Source organism: Stegostoma tigrinum, chromosome 25, assembly GCF_030684315.1.
Source record: "Stegostoma tigrinum isolate sSteTig4 chromosome 25, sSteTig4.hap1, whole genome shotgun sequence".
NCBI classification, from domain to species: Eukaryota; Metazoa; Chordata; class Chondrichthyes; order Orectolobiformes; family Stegostomatidae; genus Stegostoma; species Stegostoma tigrinum.
In genome coordinates this window covers 23870154-23890921 of record NC_081378.1, presented here as the reverse complement: position 1 = coordinate 23890921, position 20768 = coordinate 23870154, and the positions used below count along the sequence as shown (strand labels likewise).

Below are 20768 nucleotides of genomic sequence, written 5' to 3'. Positions count from 1 at the left end.
CAGAACAGTAACCAGCGGCCACAGAACGAGCAGTGGAAGCGGGGCTATACCTCCATTCGGAACTCCCCCACAGGCCTGCCAATCCATCGACGCGATCGCGGATCGGTTGGACCGGCCTGTGTGTGGCACCGTGCTGACGACGGAAGACACACCGCCCGGCCTGGCGCATGCGCAGTCGTAACAGTAAGATGGCGACGTCTTTACTGCAGTTGAGCCGTGTTGCCGGATTGAGACTTTTCGGAAGGACTTGGACGAGCTGGAAACGACAGGTTGGTCAGGAATGAAATGACACAGCCTGTAGGTTACAGCAGATCAGCACGGTTATTGGAGGCGGGAGACTTTTTAGTACTGGCGATTTTGAGCTTTCTGATGTTATTAATACGGAGCTGGGAAAGAAAACGTGTGGGTCACGTGAAGGAGTTGTTTGGTGACGGTCTTGATGTGGGCCGGGAGAATAGTTGTTAGGACCAATTAACTGTTTGGAATCGCTACTGCCAGCCGGCCAGTTATACTTTCGCGTGCGGTAATAATACTTAAAAATGAAAGCTGAAGTTTCATTTCTAATAGATGACACATTCTTTGTTTTACGTTTCATACATAAACATATAAGCGTAAAATACAAATGGGCTCTCGATTATAAATCCAGATGTTGGGATCAAACTGTATTCCAGTGATTTAAATGTAGACGATAGACCAGAACAATAGTGAAGGATTGCTCTGTTATGGGAGGCTCTGACTTTTGGATGAGATGTCAGTCATTCTGAAGTGAATGAAGAAGATCCACTGATTTTTTTTTGAAGCTGAGCAGTCGATTTCCTCTACTGTCCTGGCAAAGTATCTGATCATTTATTTTAGTAGTGTTCGTGGCACCTGGATGTGTTGAAAGGTTTTACACCTCTTAAAGTACTGAAATCATACAATCCCTGTGGTGTGGAAGCAGGCCTAAACATTGTGTCCATACCACCCCTCTGAAGAACATCCCACTCAGACGTACCCTGTCACTGTAACCCTGCATTTTCCACGGCTAATCCATCTGACCTGCACGTTACCGGATGCTGTGTGCAATGTAGCATGGAAGATCCACCTAACCTGCACATCTTTGGACCATGGGAGGAACCGAGAGAACCTGGGGTAGTCCACACAGATTCAGGGAGAGTATGCAAACTCCACACAGGCAGTTGCTTGAGGGTAAAATCAAGCCCGCGCCCCAGATGCTTTGAGGCTAGAGTCGAGCCCAGGTCCTAGATGCTGTGAGGCAGCAGTACTAATCACTGAGCCACGGTGCCACAATTGTATTATGAGCCTTTCTAAGGTTGTGAAGGCATTCGAGAATTGCAAGTTGTTCATCTGTAATTATCTACATTTGAATGTAATTCTTGGATGTATGTTGGCAAAAGGAAGATACCCATAACTCTTCCTAACAGGTAAGGCTTGGTAAAAATCAAAGCTCAAGAAGATGCATATTCGGCTATTGTGATGAGTTTGTGAGAAAGAAGTAAAAAGTGAATTGCAATTGTAGCTAAACATCACATAGCTCACAGCAATGGAATGACTGGTTAAATAAAAAGGCTAATTTTCCTGTGGTAGTAAAGAATTTAGAAATGCCAAGTGATTTTCAATTAGCTTTAGCTGGAGATAATTGAAAATCGGAAAGTAAATTAAAGTTATACATGGATTTGCATAATTGGAGGAGATAATGATGTAATGTCACTAGGCAAGTAGTCAAGAGGCCCAGACTAAAGCACTGGGGACACATGAAACTAGTGGAATTTATATTCAGTTCGTGAGTCTAAACCTTAACAATAGTCTTGATCATGGTGACTATGATAATTTTTCCTTGATTATTGCAAAAGTTCATCTGGTTCTCTAATGTCTTTTAGGGAAGGGAATGTGCTGTCTTATCTGATCTGTCCTATGTTGACACCACAATTACATCAATGTGGTCAATTCTTAACTACTCTTTGAAATGGCCTAGCGAGCCACTCAATGTCCACATCCCAGTAAATAATAAGTATGAAGCAACCCAGTAGAAGTTTTTCATCCTGAAAGACTTAAAGAATTATCTTTACAGACACAGTGCATGTTCATCATTAAGAAAATGATCAATTACAAACCTACTTTTTAATGTGTTTAGCCACAGTTATGTAGTCTCTTCACAAATTATTAAAATAAATATATTTTAAAATTTTTATCTTTATTTTAGCCCATCCTATACAACTGGAATAGATTCCAGGCCACACAAGCAACACCTGCACATGTTGTTCTGAATATTCCAGAGACAAAAGTCACTGTTTTGGAAAATGGACTACGAGTGACTTCTGAAGACTCTGGACTTCCTACATGCACGGTAAATACTAAATTGGTACATTTTTTATGTATCACTTAAGCAATCCTTTTCTTGTATGAACATTATAGTAAAAAGGTGTTCAATTGCCATGTTGTCTATGTAATTTTACCATATTGTGTTAGTTATTTCAGAACTGTAAAATATTTTTTTCCAACCATTTGATTTGTATCTTAGGATCCTTAGACCACTTATGGGTGTTACCATATATTAAAAAAAATCAAAACCAAAAGCCAAATATTCAGCAAAGATGTTTTTGTAACAACACTACATTGAACACATTAATTAACTATAAGTAATTGCATTCAACATTTTCAGATTATAGGATACTATCTGCCAACTTAGATCGCTGCTGTATATTGTTTGATTCCCTCTCTAATCTGTTGTGTTGCTGAAGTTGTTATTCATTTCTGTATCTTCTACAAACATGTTGACCATCAGGCTGTTATTGTTAAGATTCCCATCCTCTATAAACTTGCAAATGTCTAAAAAACTGCTAAAATTTTCTGTCCTACAACAATTTCCATTTGGCTATCTTGTTTATTCTTATTGACACTCATTGGCTTAGTCAGAGGATCTAGAGAGTGGTATTGAAAATTATACCATTTTGAGTCCGAAAGCCAGGAATCGCATGTGTGTGTGTTTGTCGGGGGGGTGCGGGGTTGGTTTGGGGGGAGATTGGGGTTGTGGGCACGGTGGAGATACTCTCTATGGTCTCAATGCTTGCTATGCTAGTTTACAACAATAAGCATTTCAATTTTTTTGTCCACTGTTAATTATACATTAGTGTATAGAAAAAGATGTAAAAAACCTAAGCTGAAAACTGTATATAGAGTCATAACTTTAAAGTATGTCAGTCTGCATTGCGGCATATGGGATCATATGAGAAGACAGCATCTGCATAAGATGGCTACATCTCAAATCTCCCCAGCTCAGCCATTAAACTGGATTGTGAGTTTGAGACATTCTGACACGCTGTAGGGGAAGAAATATCTTGAAGGTTTGCTGCATGATCACACCTTTTAGAGAGGTGAAGATCAGAACTGCGTTCATGCTACTCAAATATGTTCATTATAAGTGGAACTCAGATGAGTCAGGGAATTGGGGAATCATAGAGCTTGATCTTATCCAGCTTGTTACATGTCAGGACAAAAGGCAAAATGCAGACCATGATATCTTGGAGCCGGAGACAACAGGTGGATTGGGGAGGATGGTGAGAAGCCTAATGTGGTTAGTGATTGTGGAGGATTCAGTAATTAGGGGACAGGTGACATCAGTAGGATCAAAAATCTGCATGCTATGGTGTCTGCCCAGGAGATGGTACCAGGAAAGCTAGCATCTGATGGTTTGTAATTTCTGTATTATTACTTGAGCCATTATCAAATAGACATAAAGAAGCAGATTAGAGAGGTAAAAGACTGGCGTGGGATGCTGCCACCAGTGCTAGAACTAGGACAGGAAAGAACTGTACCTACACATAAATAAATAATATGGTATTTGAATTTCAGTGCTTTGTGATGCTGTACATCTCAAAATCTGGTTGATTCTATCAAGCAGCATTGAATTAGCCTTTAGCTGTTTGCAATAAGAAGATATTAACTATACATAACCAGTGCATGTTTGTAAGACTCGCAGTAGAGTGTTCAACATTAAATGTGATTCTGCAATTAGACATAATTTGCCAGATAATAGTGAATGTGCGAGGAATCAAGCTTATGGTCAGTTTGGATGGATCACACATTTCTGTGCACTGGAAACTACATTTGCATGGTCCTGTTCTTTGCAGGCAAAACAATATATACATTTATTGTACCCGTCACAACTCAAAAAATAGATGATAGGCAATCACTGATTCAGTTTTCAGACTGTGCCATGCCCATTCAGAATCAACCTCCAGGTTTAAAATTTACACAAAGCCTGGCAATTAAATGTCAATCATCATTAATTAGTCCATCCTCCAGAACAATACTTCTATCAATCAGAGTACACTTACCAATAAGTCAGCACTGTCCTGTCATTTAGTGTAAATGATGGTTTTCTCCTTAAATTGGTATTCTGCAAATTGTCCTGATGAGTACAAGATAAAAAGCTTCAACAAAATGTCTTTTTAGCAATACTCAGGATATTGATAGGTTAAGTAAATGGGCAAAACTATAGTAACTGTATTTCATTGTAATCAAATGTGAGAAAATACATTAGGATCTAAAAAAGGCTAAAACATTTGTAAACGGTAGAGGTGGGAAGAGTCCATGGGTCTAGATGTATAATCGTTTAAGTGACATGAACATGGTGGAGAAAATAATCGAAAATGCAAATATCCTTTATGCTTAAATGCATCTGCTTCATAAAGCACAAGAAAGACCAGACTTTACATCCAGAGTATCACACCTTAGGAGGGATATATTGACCTTGGAGAGAGTGCGGTGTAACTTCACTGTAATTGTACGTGACCCCCAAGGGTTAAGCTGCAAGGCTATATCAAACAAACTGGAGTTGTATCCCCTGGAGTTTAGAAGCTAAATAGGTGCCTTCAAAATCTAAAAGCAAACAGATAAGTTTGATAGACAGAAATGGCTTTTGGTAGTTAGGACATATGGGAGCCAGACTTATCAGGAGTGAAATTCGGAAATATTTCTTAAACCAAAAGTGTTAATGTAGGAACTCTGTCTTACAAACCTCCAGTTGAAACTCTCCAAAGACATTTTGTTAATTTGAAAATTGAGTTTTGAAAACCAAAGGTCTTCAGGAAAGTGAGGCAAAAAGTCTTCAGGAAAATGAGGCAAAAGATGATATCGGGGGTTAGGTTGCAAAGAGTGATATCATTCAATGAGATCAAAGAATAAAGTTAAAAGGCAAAGAAGTTATTACTGTTCTGTGGCCTAATTCCCCCAGGGTGTTACAGTTTAAATTTTATTCATGGCCTTGCTCACCCTTCTGTCCATTCTCCTTTGGTCATGTATCCCCTCATTAAAGTTCTGATCCTTTAGTCTCCGGTCTTCATGTGTATTTACCCCTTCTTCATAACACTAGGAACAAAACTTTCAGCCATCTACCTGACAAACTCATATAAGTATTATGTTTCTAAGACTAAATATTTAGCCCAGAAGGATGGGGTCAACTGCTACAGAAATAATACTTTGGAAATGTTTAACGTCCTCCCTCTTCAATGTCCTCGCTGTCACAGATTGGCCAAGTTAGAGACTGTAGCTGTTAATTTCATCCACAAATGTCATGCAAACGGAGCCAAAAAGTATCTTTGTTAACATTTTTTATTTGCAAATTATGTGAAAACTTGGTCTTCTGTTGCAGTACAAAAATGTTTGTCTTCATGAACCTGCTGCACCAATCAAGGCTTGGCTTTGAAAGCCATAGTGCTTTTTTTTTGACTTGTGTCAGGGCAATATTTCAGATAGATATGCAAGAAACTGAGAGTCCATTTCGACAATTGTCATTGGCATACGTTGCAACTTAATTTCCCCAATTGCAGTAGCATATTTGCATATTTGGAGCATAAGATCCCCGAGCAGAAATAGACTATTCGGCCTCTCAAGCCTGGGCTGATCTGCCCAAGTCTCAACCCCTCTTTCAGAGCAGCCCCTCATAGTGAATTCCAGACAATGACTGCCCTACTGAAGACATTGCTTCACATCTCAGTTTTAAATGAGTGTTCTCTTATTCAGTAGCCATTTCCCCTAGTTGAGACTGCCCATGAATGGAAACGGCTTCTCAACGTCTACCCTCTGTAGCCTCCTTAGAATTCTGTTTTTTCGATAAGATCACCTCTTATTCTTCAAAACATTGAATAAAGGCCTAACCTGTTAGCCATTCCTGGTAAGCTATCTCAAGAATTGTCCTAGTGAATCTCTCTTGAACCACCTTCAGTGCTAGTATATCCTTAAAAATGCAGGTGAAAACTCAGCATTGTGCTCCAGGTGTGATCTCACCAACACCATGGATGGTTGTAACAAGAATTCCATATTTTTAAATTTCACCCCCCTAGTAATAAAGGCTAAAATTCCATGCAAATTTGATACAATACACACTGCGTCTCATCCAGTTCATTAATATAGGTAGTGAACAATTGAGGCCTTAGGACTGATCATTGTGACACTCCGTTAGTTACAGTGAGTCGTAGAACTGTACAGCATAGAAACAGACCCTTCTGTCCACCTTATCCATGCCATCCCAACCAGATATCCCACATTAATCTAGTCCCACTTGCTAGCATTTGGTCCATATCCCTCTAAACCCTTCCTATTCACATACCCATCCAGATGCCTTTTAAATGTAATTTTATCAGCCACCGCCACTTCCTCTGGCTGCTCATTCCATACACGCACCACATCTCCGTTAAAAAATGTTGCCTCTTGGGTACCTTTTAAATCTTTCCCCCTCACGTTAAACCTGTGCTGTCTAGACTTGGACTTCCCCCATCCCAGGGAAAAGACCTTGACTATTCACCCTACCCATGCCCCTAAAGATTTTATAAACCTCTGTTGGGTTACTCCTCAGCCTTTGATGCTGCAGGAAAAATAGACCAGCCTATTCAGCGCTCCTTCTAGCTCAAATGATCCAACCCTAGCAAAATCCTTGTAAATCTTTTCTGAACCCTTTCAAGTTTTACAACATCCTTCCTACAGCAAAGAGACCAGAATTGCATACACTATTCCAAAAGTGGCCTAACTGCTGTCCTGTACGGCCTCAGCATGATCTCAATGACCAATAAAGGCAAGCATACCAAATGTTGCCTTCACTCTCCTGTCTACCTGGGACTCCACTTTCAAGGAACAATGAACCTGCACTCCAAGGACTCTTTGTACAGCAGCGCTCCCCTGGGACTTAACATTAAGTTCTGCCCTGATTTGCTTTTCCAAAATACAGTACCTCACACTTAGCTAAATTAAATACCATCTGCCACTACATCATCAATTTTGGTGTCCTCTGCAAACATACGAACCATACCTCCTATATTTGCATCCAAATCAATTACATAAATGATGAAAAGCAGTGGACACAGCACCACCTCTTAGCACACTGCTTGTCACAGGCCTCCAGTCAGAAAAGCAACCGTCCACCATCAACCTCTGTCTTCTACCTTCGAGCCAGTTCTGTATCCAGATGGCTCGCTGTACTCCATGTGATCTAACCTTACTAACCCATCTACTATGTGGAATGTTGTCAAATGCCTTACTGAAGTCGTATAGACCACGCCCACAGTTCTGCCCTTATCCAATCCTCTTTGTTACTTCCTCAAAAAACTCTATTTATTTAGTGAGAGACAATTTCCCATGCACAAAACCAAGTTGACCATCCCTAAACAGTCCTTGATTTCCAAATACATGTAAATCCTGTCCCTCAGGATTCCCTCCAATAACTTGTCCACCACTGATGTCAGACTCAACAGTCTATAGTTGCCTGGCTTTTCCTTACCACCTTTTTAAAATAGTGGCACCATGTTAGCCAACTTCCAGTCTTCTGGCACCTCACCTGTCGCTATTGATGATACAAATATCTCAGCAAGGGGCCCAGCAATCACTTCCCCAACCTCCCACAGAATTCTAGGGTACACCTGATCATGTCCCAGGGATTTATCCACTTTTATGTGTTTTAATACATCCAGTACCACCACCTCAATTTCAACATCTTTTCAACATGCAAAAAAAGACTGACTCTGTCTTCTGTGTGTAAACTAATCCCCAATTCATGCTAACACATTATCACCAATCCTATAAGTCCCTAACTTGTGTATTTTATGTGATACCTTATAAAATGCCTGTGGAAATTATAATTCCTATTTCTACTAGTTCGTCTTTATCAAGACTGTTTATTATATCCTCAAAGAACTCTTACAGATTTGTCAAACATGATTTCTCTTTCAAATACCATGTTAACTTTGCTTGATTGCATTAACCTTTTGTAAATGTCCTGCTATTTAATACTTAAGATTGGACTCCAGCATTTTCTCAGATATTAAGCTAACTGGCCTAAAGTTTGCTGCTTTCTGCTTCTCTTCTTTCTTGAACAGGGGCATCTTGTTTGCCGTCCAGAATCCAGCAAAATCTGAACATTTCAGTTACTGTAGCTACTACCTCTGGAGCTACTTCCTTTACAACCCTTGGATGCAGGCCATCGGGTCTGCCTTTAGCCCAATTAGTTTATTGATTGCTTTGGCCCCCGATAGAGACTGTTACAAGATCTTTCCTCCTATTCATACCTTGCTTATCTGATATCCTCGAGATGTTTAGAGTGTCCTCCACTGTGAAACCCATTTACCTGTTCCCCATTGCCAATTTTCCAGTCACATCATCCAGAAGTCCCATATTTTAGCTTTTCATTCTTCTTGGTACTTCCTGCTTGATTTTATTCCTTTTAAGTAGCATTTTAGTCACTTGCTGCTGTATCCTAAAAACATTCTCAATCCTCTTGGTTAAAAAAAGTTTTTGCTGCTTTGTATGCCTTAGTTTTCTTTGAACACCTCTTAACCATGGGTGGTCCATCCTTCTAATCAAGTCCTTTGTTTTGACCAGAATAAATTCTTGCTGAGCATTATGTAATACCTGCTTAAATGTCTGCCACTGCTCTTCTACTGACCTTTTCACTTAGACTATTTTCCCAGCCCGTTTTAGACAGCTCCATCTTCATACCTCCAACTGTCCTTATTTAAATTGATGACACTGGTTTAAGACCCTTGCTACACCCACTCAAACTGAATTTGAAATTCTACTGTGTTATGATCGCTTTCCCCCTAAAGGACCCTTAACTATGAGTTCTCTCATTAATCCTACCTCATTACACATTCCTAGATTTAAAATAGCCTGTTCCTGGGTAGGCAGTGTAACAATCCGAGAAGCAATCTACAGAGAAACAATGCACTCTCTGAATTCATTTTCCATTTTACACTTGTCCATCTCATTCGGCCAGTCAACATATAGATTAAAACCCCTGGTGACAATTGTCCTTCTTACACACCTCCATTATTTCTCTTTTATCCTGTTTTAAACTTTATCCTACAGTGAAGCACTTCTTCAGAGACCTGTAGACTCCCACACATGAATTCCTGTCCTTGCTATTCCTTATTTTAACCCAAACTGATTCTAGAGCACACTGTATTGCACCTACATCACTACTAACCACTGCAATGATAAACTCCATTATTAATAACAGTGCCCCATGTTGTATTCCTTTTTCATTATTTTTCTGGGATGTCAAATACCCTTGAATATTGAGTTCACAGACTTTGTCATCCTTCAGTCATATCTGTGCAATAGCTATCAAGTCATATTCATTTATTTCTATTTCTGCCACCAACTCCTCATTATAACTGCTGCCTTTGTTCAGATAAAAAGCCTCAGGTTTTAACTTTTTACCATTATTACTTATTCTGGTTCACTCTTGGCATTTTATATCACTTCCTATTACCCTTTGATTATCATTTGCCTCTTCACTATCCTGCATCGCTGCTGTCTTGTTTCTTTTTGAATTTTTAAACTTCCCTTCATTTGATTCCCCAACTTATTTAATTCATAGCCTTACCTCTAACCCTAGTTAAAATTCTTATTTATTCAGGTATTCTCAGTTCTCTATGTTGCGTGGCAGCTTCCTCCAGTCCTCCAATGTACTTGTGTGATATCTGTAATTGTGCAGCAGCTAGATTTGCCTACTGTGCATTCCCAATTACCTTGTTTGAACCAAGCCCTTGCTTCTTAATACCATGTTGTCATATGAGAGGGCATGATTGGCAGGAATGCTGTACACGCACCAGTGGAATAGTACCTAGACAGGGTGTGTTGACTTGTGTACATGTGAGGAACTAAAAGCTGCCTTTGCTGATGTATTGTCCCATGATTCTGGAAATGGAGTTGGTTTGCATCAGTGCCAGTTTAACTTTGGAGGTGAGCAGTTGCTAAATAGAATGAGTTTCAATCTTTTGGCTAAATGTTAGGTGGCTGACTTTTACAAGAGATTGAAAAGTACCTGATTTTGTATAGTAGTTTCCCAGTTTGGAACACCCTCCTTGAGCCATGCTGCCTCTAATGTTTAAAAACCTCTGTTCACTAATTCTAATCTGAACCTGAATAATTCTGCATTAATCTCAATTGCATCTTTTTGTGAAGCTTGTCAGCTATTTTTGCCTTGAAGGCACTGTGTCAATATTTTGTTATCTTAGTCCAGACTCTTCCTAGAACCGTTGCACTGGCCAGCTACAATAATCTGAATCTCCAGCTCAAATTAATAGAGGGCAGGCTTTTTCCTCCTCATTTACCAACCAGACCCCATATGCTGCATTTTAACTTGTGCATTTGCTTATGACGTGAATGTTAACAAAAATTGATTCGCAACAGTACAATAATGCTGGAAGCAAGCCATGTCCAACATGAAGAGAAGAAAATCAAAAGAAAATTGGAAAAGTTCAGCCTTTAACATCAGATGTCATATTGATGTCTACCTCTGCGGAAGACTTCTCACAAAATTTATGAGAACTTAAATGATATTATATAAAAGTGAATCATTGGCTGTCATCATTGAAAATGACAGGCAAACCATTGACATTGCTAAGATGCGTAATACATTTCATCATGGTCATGTCACTTTCAAAGTCAAGTTTCTTTAGAAAGTTAAAAATAATAATACAATAAACAATAAATAAAATGTCTTTCTTAAAAAAAAGGAAAGGAAAAACAAAAAAAATTCTCTTTGATACTTGCTTTTCTGTTTCTATGTTGCGTTGCCCTAGGTTTTGTTTATGCTGACTGTGCCTTCCTTTTCTTTTGATGAAGCTAAGAATTTCTCTGCATCCCTATGCTTGTTAAATTTCTCTAGATGCTCATTTCTTCTGTATGTTGACCATTGTAATAATGATATATTATGTAATTTCCTGTGATGCGGCATGTAAGTAAACTACTAGGAGCAAATTACTGCATTTATACTATTGTTGTGGTGGGGTGTTCTGTGGTGGGGGAGAAAAGGAATTGATAGTTCAGATTAAGTAGATGCTATGTGAGAATGGCAGAACAAATGTGTGTCTAATTGCCAGACTTTCACTGGGATGGGGAGAGGGGACAGGGAATGTAACAAGCTAAAAGAAAGGGAAGAAATAGGAGTTGGTTCACAATTTGAAGATGTTGAACTCTACATTGGATAAATCAAATGCAGACCGGGTGACTGCTTTGCAGAACACCAAGCATGACCCCAGCCTTCCTGTAGCCAGTCATTTTAACATAGTGTCCTGCTCGTGTGAGCACTTGACTGTCCTTGGCATGCTACAGTGCTCCGGTGAATCACAGCGCTAATTGGAAGCACAACATCTCCTCCTCAGACTAGGCACATTACAGCCTTCTGGACTTGACATTGAGTTCAACACCTGCAAATTGTGAACCAACTCATTCCTATTTTTTAGCTTTACTTGTTAACAGTCTCTGTCATCATGTCCTGTACCTCACACTCACATGCCATTATTCTGTCATTCTCACATTCCAATGACTTAATCTGAACTAACAACAACGTTTCTCCCCAAGCAGTCCACACACCCACTTCCCTCAAACAATGGCATAAGTGCTGCTCCCTTCCACATTTCAATTCAATTCTGATGAAGAGTCATCTAGACTCAAAACATTAGCTTGTCTCTCCATGGATGCTGCCTGATCCATTGTGATCTCCAGCATTTGTTGTTTTAAGTAAACTACTAATTGGCCTTACTGCACCCTGAATGTTGCAACTTATAATCAGCAAACAGATTTACTCTTGCTGAGTTACTGACTCTTGGAATTGATATGGGTTCATTAGAGTTGCTTAATAATAACCTGCAAACTCCATTGAATGTGTTTTGTTTTTGAAACCTTTTTCTCTAACTTTTGGGGAAGATATGTTGTGCTATTTTAAGCTAAATAACTGCCCTAGACTGTCATCAATGTTGAGGTTGACAAAGGATGATTGCCTGAGGAGTTTATTTTTCCTCTATGCCTCCCACCAACCCTTCACAAGATGTTAAAGCCTGCTGGGAGAAGAGATGATCGTTCAGAGGGGAGAAAAAGACTACAGGATTAATCAAAATGTTCCTATGTAGATGTCAGTTATCCTTCAAAAATCAATAGGTATCATTAGAATTAGAATAATGTCCAAGGATTATGTCTGTCCTAGTTAAGACCACATCCAAGTGTTGTATTATGTCTCCAGTACCATGATCATCTTTCTTATAACTACTAGATGTAACTCCAATCTGCAGGGTTTATCTGCAGGGTTTTTCCTTTAATTTATTAACAAATTTTTTTAGTGCTCCTTTGTTCTACTTGGCCAAGTACTGTTTTGATGTCAAGCGTGTCATATTCCATCACTTCTTTGGTCCAATTTCAACAAACTAATCTGGAGTTGGGTGGCCAAGGCAGAACCCAAACTCTGTATAGATGAGCATGTCTCTTGATAGCACTGATGACATCTTGCATTTCTTCATTGATGATTGAGAGTGGACTGATGTAGTGGTAGTTGGCTGGTTTGGGTTTCTCCTGCATTTTGTGGGCATGTGTCTCTCTGGGATAGCTTCATGTTGTTTACACAGTAATTACACTTAAAAAATACTTCTCTGACAGTAAAGTGTTTTGGATACACAGACTTTGTAAAACACACTTGCTGAAAATTCTTTTCTTTAGCAAAACAAGTCTCTTCTTCCTCTCCCTTAGGTCCAGCCAGTTCCCCTCCACTGACACTCTCATTTACTTGGCTGAACTGGGCCTCACGCTCAACAATTTCTCCTTCGATTCTTCCCATTTCCTTCAAACCAAAGGGGTGGCCATGGTCCTGAGCTATGCCTGCCTCTTTGTGGGATTCATGGAACACTCCCTCTTCTGCAACTAGACCGGCATCATCCCTCGCCTGTTTCTCCACTATATTGATGACTGCATTGGTGCAGCCTCATGCTCCCGAAGGAGCTCGAGCAGTTCATCAACTTCACCAATACCTTCTACCCTGCCCTCAAATTCACCTGGACTATTTCTGTCACCTCCCTCCCTTGCCTGGACCATCTCCGGAAAGGACTCACCAATGACGTCTATTTTAAACTCACTGACTCCCACACCTACCTCAACTACACCTCACCCATCTTCCTGCAAAAATGCTACAGCATACTCGGAATTCCTCTGCCTCTGCTGCATCTGCGCCAATTATGAGGCATTCTACACCATGTAATCTTCGATATCCTCCTACTTTAGGAGTCATAATTTTCCCTCTTCTGTAATTAAGGACGCCCTCAACCACATTTCTTCCATTTCCCATGCTTCTGCTCTCAATTCCCCTCCCCTAGCAATATAGAGTCCCCTTAGTCCTCTCATACCACCGCTGCAACCTCCAGACCCAACACATCATCCTTCGACATTTCTGCCTTCTACAATCAGACCACACCACCAAAAAGATATTTCCCTTCCCACTTCTGCCTGCTTTCTGCCGGGACTGTTCATTCTGTGACTCCCTCATCAGCTCTACACACCCCACCAATTTCTCCACCACACCTGGTACCATTCCCTGCAATTGCAAGAGGTACAACACCTGCCCACACACCTCGCCTCTGTCCAAGGTCTCAAACAATCCTTCCAGATCCAGCAGAGATTCATCTGCACTTCATCCAATCTTATCTGTTGCTTCTAATGTGGCCCCCTCTATATCGGGGAGCCCAAGCACAGACCAGTTCATGGAACATCTGCAGTGTACACGCATCAACCAACCCAACCTTCCAGTTGCCATCTATTTTAATTACCCCTCTCACTCCCCTGATGACATGTCCATCTTTGGCAAATCTCCACTGTCAGTGTGAGGCCAAACATAACCTGGAGGTTACAACTCCTGATAATTCACCTCGAAGCTTACAGCCCAATGGCCTTAACGTTGACTTCACCAGCTTCAAAATCTCTTCATCCCTAGCTTTATTTTATGTCCAGCCCTTCCTCTCTAAACCTGACCTGATCTGTCCATTTTCCTACTCACCTATCTGCTCCACCCTTCCTACGAACCATTTACAATAATCCCCTACTTGCATTCACCTATCACCACCTCTCCTATCCTTCCCCCAGCTTCACTCTGCCCCTCTAATTATTTCTGGACTCTTTTCCCCCCGCAACCCGCCCCAGTCCTAATGAAGGATTTCGGCCCAAAACGCTGACTTTCATGCTCCTCTGATGCTGTCTGACCTTCTGCGCTTTTCCAACCTCTCACCTTCTCTGACCTCTGGCATCTGCAGTCTGTAAGCCATATCTCTCTTCTCAGAATTTGCCTGTTTAGATCCTTTTTGGACTTATGGATGTTCAGCTTTCTACTTTCTCTGCACTAAACTGAGTGTCATTACCAAACTTGGATGAAGGAATGGTGAGCATATATTTCATCATTTCATAGTCATTTCTGAATGTAATGATAGATACAGCATCAAGGTTCCAAACTGTCTGGTTTAGCCTTTGCCCCTTTGTTTGGGGCAGTGATGGAGTTGGTGGTTATGGCATTTTGTCTGTGGCAAAAACTGAAGATAATAGCTTTACTTTTCCCAATTTTTGATCAGAGAAATTACTGCTCATCTGGTACTGAATGTCAGACAAGCAGTGCAACGAAGGAGAGACATTTGTGGGGTTGAGAGAAGGTGATGATGAAATAGAAATGGGAGTTGTCGGTGTTTATGTGAAAATTAATGCTGAGTTTTCAGATGATGTCACTGGAGGTAGTTAGTATGTAGATTTAAGATAATAGAGGATAAATCCTTGGGGTTGTCAGAGATATCTGTGATAGTAGGAAGCAAAACTATTGCAAGTCATTCTCTGGTTATGACTAGGCAGATGAGAAATGAACCAGATGAGTGGAGTCACCACTAAAATAAAAGAAAGGCATTGGAGGAGAATGGTTTAGTCCCAAATGCTGTAAAAGCTGCGCACAGATCAACAAAACAATAGGTCAAAAGTAAATGACTTGCGCCTCAAGTCTGCTCTGTCACTAAAAAAGGTCATGGCTTATTGACCTCATTTTCACCTTTCTTATATCCTTATATCCAACCTCATAATCCTGTAACTCTTCTGGTACTCAAAAATCTACTGAAATCATAATCACCTAAGAGGCAGTTACAGTTTATTGTGCTTATGTAATTTTTTTACGGTAGCTAGCCACACTATTTCATTTCTGTGCATTATTCAGCAGTTACAGAACTCCTCAGATATTTTGGCAGATTTTTGTGTTCTAATAATTATAGAAAATTGGTTAAGACTGCTTTTGATACCCATGAAAATAATATTCTACCCTCTATGATACAGCAGCAAGGTTCCAAACTGTCTGGTTTAGCCTTTGCCCCTTTGCTTGGGGCAGTGATGGAGTTGGTGGTTATGGCGTTTTGTCTGTGGCAAAAACTGAAGATAATAGCTTTATCTTGGAACATTACTATATCGCACCGTAACCTAATCAGCTTCAGTGGATTCGGGCATTGTTTACAGTCTCTCATCCATATCATCTCATTGTTAGCATCTTTCCAGTAAATGTATGGTGCAGCAGAGTACCTATGTCATTTAATTGTTTTCGTCATGTGCAGACTGCCTTTTAAAAATCTGTACTCTGTATCATATTCCTCATTCTAGTGAGATCCTTGTGTTCAGGCAATTTTTCCTCTTTTTCCAAGGTGTGCTGCTGTGCTGTTACCAGTGTAGACTTCTATTTGTATAATATAGTACAATACAGCACAGGAACAGGCCTTTCAGCCCATCAAGCCTGCGTTGATTCGTAGTCCTTTATATAGATCCATTTCTTATTGCCCATGTGTGGTATCTAACCTTCTGTTCTCCTCACATTCATATGTCTATCAAGATACGCCTTGCTTCCAAGATAACGTACTTGCTTCCACCACCTTCTCTTGCAGTATGTTCCAGGATCCCACCACACTCTTTGTGAAAGATTTTCCTTGCGTTTCTCCCCTGAACTTTCCTCCTCTTACTTTAAACCCGTTCCCTTTTATATTTGAACTTTCCACCCTCGGAAAAAGCCTCTGATTATCCACCCTACCTATGTCATAAATTTATATGCATCTATTCAGTCACACCTGAGTCTCTGTCTTTCAGTGAAAATAATCTGGTTTATCCAACTTCGCCTCATAACTTAAACCTCAAGACTGGGCAACATCATAACGTCTGTGTTCAGTGCCCTGGATGATGAAAGCAAGCATGCTGTATGCCTTCTTGACCACCTTATCCACGTGTGTTGCCACTTTCAGGTGTCTGTGGATTTGTATGCCTAGAACCCTCTGTACATCAGGGCTACTAAGGGTATTGCCATTTGTTCTATAATTTGCACCTGAATTTGATCTTCCACCTCGCACTTGTCCAGATTAAACTCCATCTGCTATTTCTCTCTAAATCTGCAATCTATCCGTATCCTGCTATATACTTTGACAATTCTCCTCACCAACTGCAACTCTGCCAATTTTGGTGTCATCTGCAATCTTGCTAATCAGACCACCAACGTTTCGTCCAGATCATTTATTAATAATACAAACAACAAAAGTCCCAGCACTGACCCCTGTGGAACACCACTAGTTACTGATGTCCATTCTGAAAATCACTCTTCTACTGCTATGCTGTGTCTCCTATGACCAAGCCAGTTTTGTATCCATCTAGCCAGCTCACCCCAAGCTCCATGAGATTCTACTTACTGTACCAGCCTGCCATCAGGAACCTTATCAAATGCCGTACTGAAACCCATGTAGACAACATCCACTGCCCTTTCCTCATCAATCAGTCTTGTCACCCCTCCAAAAACTCAATCAGGTTGGTGAGACATGCCGTTCCCTGCACAAACATATGCTATCACTAACAAGTCCGTTTGCTTCCAAATGTGAGTAAATCCTGTCTCTTGGTATCCTCCCCAACAGCTTCCCCACCACTAATGTCAGCCTCACCAGCATGTAATTATCTGGATTATCTCTGTTGCCTTCTTAAACAAAGGAGCAACATTGGCCATTCTCCAATTTTCTGGAACATTACCCTAGGCTAAAGAGAATGCAAAGATATTTGTTAAGGCCCCACCTGTTTCCACCCTTGTTTCCCATAGTGTCCTGGTGTTCTGGGATAGATCCCATCTGGCCCTGGGAACGTGTCCACCTTAATGCATTTCAAGACACCCAACACTTCCTCCTTCATTATGTTGACCAGCTCGAGAATATTCACACACCTTTCCCTAACCTCTTCGTGCCTCACATTCTTCTTTTTGACGAATACTGATGTAAAGCACTCATTAAGAATCTCACCAGTTTTCTCTGGCTTCATACATAGTCAATGATGAAAAAGGGAGACTAAGTCTACACTTTTCCTAGCTAGTCCTCTTGTTCCTAAAATATGTTATAAAATACCTTGGGATTCTCTTTAATCCTGGTGACCAAGGGCATTTCATAGTCCCTTACAGACCTTCTAACTCCCTGTTGAGCTCCTTCCTACTTTCTCTATATTCGTCGAGGACTTCATCTGTTTTTAGTTGCTTAGACCTTAGATATGCTTCCTTTTTTGACTTTTTTAACATTTGTCACATATATCTCTGCTTTAACAAGCTGAAATTTATCCTATTGGCGCTTTCATTTTTTCTCTGTTTATATTCTCTAATTTGGTATCGTCAGAAAATTTTGATGATCGTCTTCTGTACCCATGGTCAGATCATTCACACAAATGGCAAATCAAGGCCCAGCACAACGTGTTACTAGCAATGCCTTGCCATTCTAGAAGTCATACATGTATTCTTACTTTGCTTTCTGTTCTTTAACTATTGCTCTATTGTTGCCAGTAGCCAGCTGTAACTTTTTCTAAATAAAAACTGAAAGAACTGTGGACACTGTAGATCAGGAACAAAAACAAAGTTGCTGGAAAAGCCCAGCATGTTCTGAGGAAGGGTCACTGGACCTGAAATGTTAACTCTGTTTTTTCCTTCACAGATGCTACTAGACCTGCTGGGCTTTTCCAGCAACTTTGTTTTTGTGACTTTTTCTAATTGTTACCTCATATTATGATTTCCAGCAATTGCCATTTTATCTGTGTACAGCTAAATGATCTATTAAATTACTGTGTCTTGGGATTTTTTTGGGGAATGAAACATTTTGCTAACAAATTATCAGAGTTTTATGAATTCAAATAAGAGTAATTTTTTTTGCAGAGCCAACATTATATTTTATATGAACGTTATGAGGAAATTATTTAGCTTTGTTTCACATTTGTATATTTTTCCCTGAAATACAGCTTGTTGCTTTCTGTAGGTTGGACTGTGGATTGATGCTGGGAGCCGCTATGAAAATGAGAAAAACAATGGAACAGCTCATTTTTTGGAGCACATGGCTTTCAAAGTAAGACACCACCTGTATTTATGAAGTATTATAGAAAGATCAACTTTAATTTACTTAGTACTTTAAGCACCAAAATATTGAGGGAGCTTTTAGGAAGTGATAGTCAGATCCGAGTTGGAGTGGGGAGTAAAGTTAGATGATAAGATAAAAACAAGAACTGCAGATGCTGGAATCTCAAATAAAAATAGAAAACTGCTGGAGAAACTCGGCAGGTCTGGCATCATCTGAGAGTTTTGATGTCAGGTCATTGGACCTGAAATATTGACTTTGCTTTCTGTCCACAGATGCTGCCAAACCTGCTGGGTTTCTACAGCAATCTCTGTTTTTGTATAAAATTAGCTGGAACAGGCTGATGGGGTAGGAGGTTTTTTGATGTTGTAGCAAGGTTGCTTTGAGAAGAAAGATTGTGTCAATGTGATATTCTCTTCGTTTATTGAAGTATTGATAGAGATAGAGACATGCAGTATCTGGAGTTTTAAGAACAGTGCAAGCAATAATTTATGATTCGAGAGAGTGAATTGGGTGTTTGAAAAGTTGTGCTGACTATGGGAGGACACCAGTAATATTTACCCCAAGTTCAAGAATAATGGATTTGGAATGGAATTGTTGAATGGAAATCACGATACTTACGTGAATGTTGTGAAGTTGAACTTGCAAGGATAAGAGAGTTATGGTTTCAGTAATGACAAGTTGTGGACCGGAGAAGGACAATATCTTCAAGTTTGTCTGTCAGTTTTGAGGATGGATAAGATAGAATCATAGAGGCGTACAGTGCGGACACTGACCCTTTGGTCCAACTCGTCCATACTGACCAGATATCGTCTCGTTTGCAGTATTTGGCCCAAATCCATCTCAAACCCTTCCCATTCATATACCCATCCAGATGTCTTTTAAATGTTGTAATTGTACCAGGCTCCACCACTTCCTCTGGCAGCTCATTCCATACACACATCAACCTCTACATGGAAAAAGTTATCCCTTCGGTCCCTTTCAAATCTTTCCCCTGTCACGTTAAACCTATGCCCTCTAGTTTTGGACTCTCCCATCCCGGGGAAAAACTTTGGCTATTCACCCTATCCAAGCCCCTCATGACCTTGTAAACTTCTATAAGGTCATCCCTCAGTTTCTGATGCTCCAAGGAAAATAGAACTAGCCTATTCAGCCTGTCCATATAGCTCCAACCCTAGCAATATTCTTGTAAATCTTTTCTGAACCCTCTCAAGTTTCACCAAATCCTTCTTATATCTGGGAGACCAGTATTGCTTACACCATTCCAAAAATGGCCTAACCAATGTCCAGTACAGCCACAGCATGACCTGTCAACTCCTATAGTCAATGCACTGACCAATAAAGGTAAGCATACCAAATGCCTTCTTCACTATCTTATCCACCTGTGACTGCAAGGTCTCTTTGTTCAGCAACATTCCCCAGGATCTTACCATTTAGTGTATAAATCCTGCCCTGATTTGCCTTTCCAAAATGCAGCACCTCACATTTATCTAAATTAAACACCGTCTACCACTCCTTGGCCCATTGGCCTATCCGATCAAGTTCTCGTTGTACTGGGATAACCTCCTTCGCTGTCTGCTACACCTCCAATTTTGGTGTCATTTGCAAACTTACTAACCATACCTCATATGTTCATGCACAAATCTTTTACATAAATGACAAAAAGCAGTGGACCCAGCACTGATTCTTGTGGCACGCTGCTGGTCACAGGCCCCCAATCTGAAAAGTATCTCTGCACCAGCACCCTTTGCCTTCTACCTTCTAGCCAGTTCTGTATCCAAATAGCTAGTTCTCCCTGTATTTCATGTGATCTAATCTTGGTAACCAGTCTACCATGAAGAATCTTGTCGAATGCCTTGCTGAAGTCCATATAAACCACACCCACTGCTCTGCCCTCATCACTCCTCTTCGTTACTACTTCATGTTGCCTTTAATTTACATTTTGCACTTTATATTAACTGGGGAGTGAAAATTTCTTGTAACATTGAGAGGAGATGGAGGTGCAACAGCATGGTGGCTCTTTAGAGTAAGTCATCATCCATGCTTTCAATGTCACAACTTAAATGCCAAAGAAGTAGGACC

General features: G+C 40.4%; 2 protein-coding genes across 3 annotated transcripts in view; one reads left to right on the top strand and one right to left on the bottom strand.

Annotated features, from left to right (window-relative positions):
- The window catches only part of napepld (N-acyl phosphatidylethanolamine phospholipase D), a 42929-nt gene extending 42776 nt beyond the window's left edge, over window positions 1–153 (bottom strand). The window contains exon 1 of one of the 2 annotated variants that reach the window (XM_048554238.2): window positions 51–153. The gene's annotated coding sequence lies outside the window, so the exon portion shown is untranslated. The remainder of the gene's footprint in view (window positions 1–50) is intronic. The other variant, XM_059654567.1, reaches the window with a different exon arrangement.
- pmpcb (peptidase, mitochondrial processing subunit beta) overlaps window positions 143–20768 on the top strand; it is a 29884-nt gene continuing 9258 nt past the window's right edge. The window contains exons 1-3 of the mRNA XM_048554232.2: window positions 143–269; window positions 2204–2347; window positions 18591–18677. Of these exons, the coding sequence (XP_048410189.1) occupies window positions 168–269; window positions 2204–2347; window positions 18591–18677 (333 nt within the window). The 5' untranslated portion in view covers window positions 143–167. The remainder of the gene's footprint in view (window positions 270–2203; window positions 2348–18590; window positions 18678–20768) is intronic.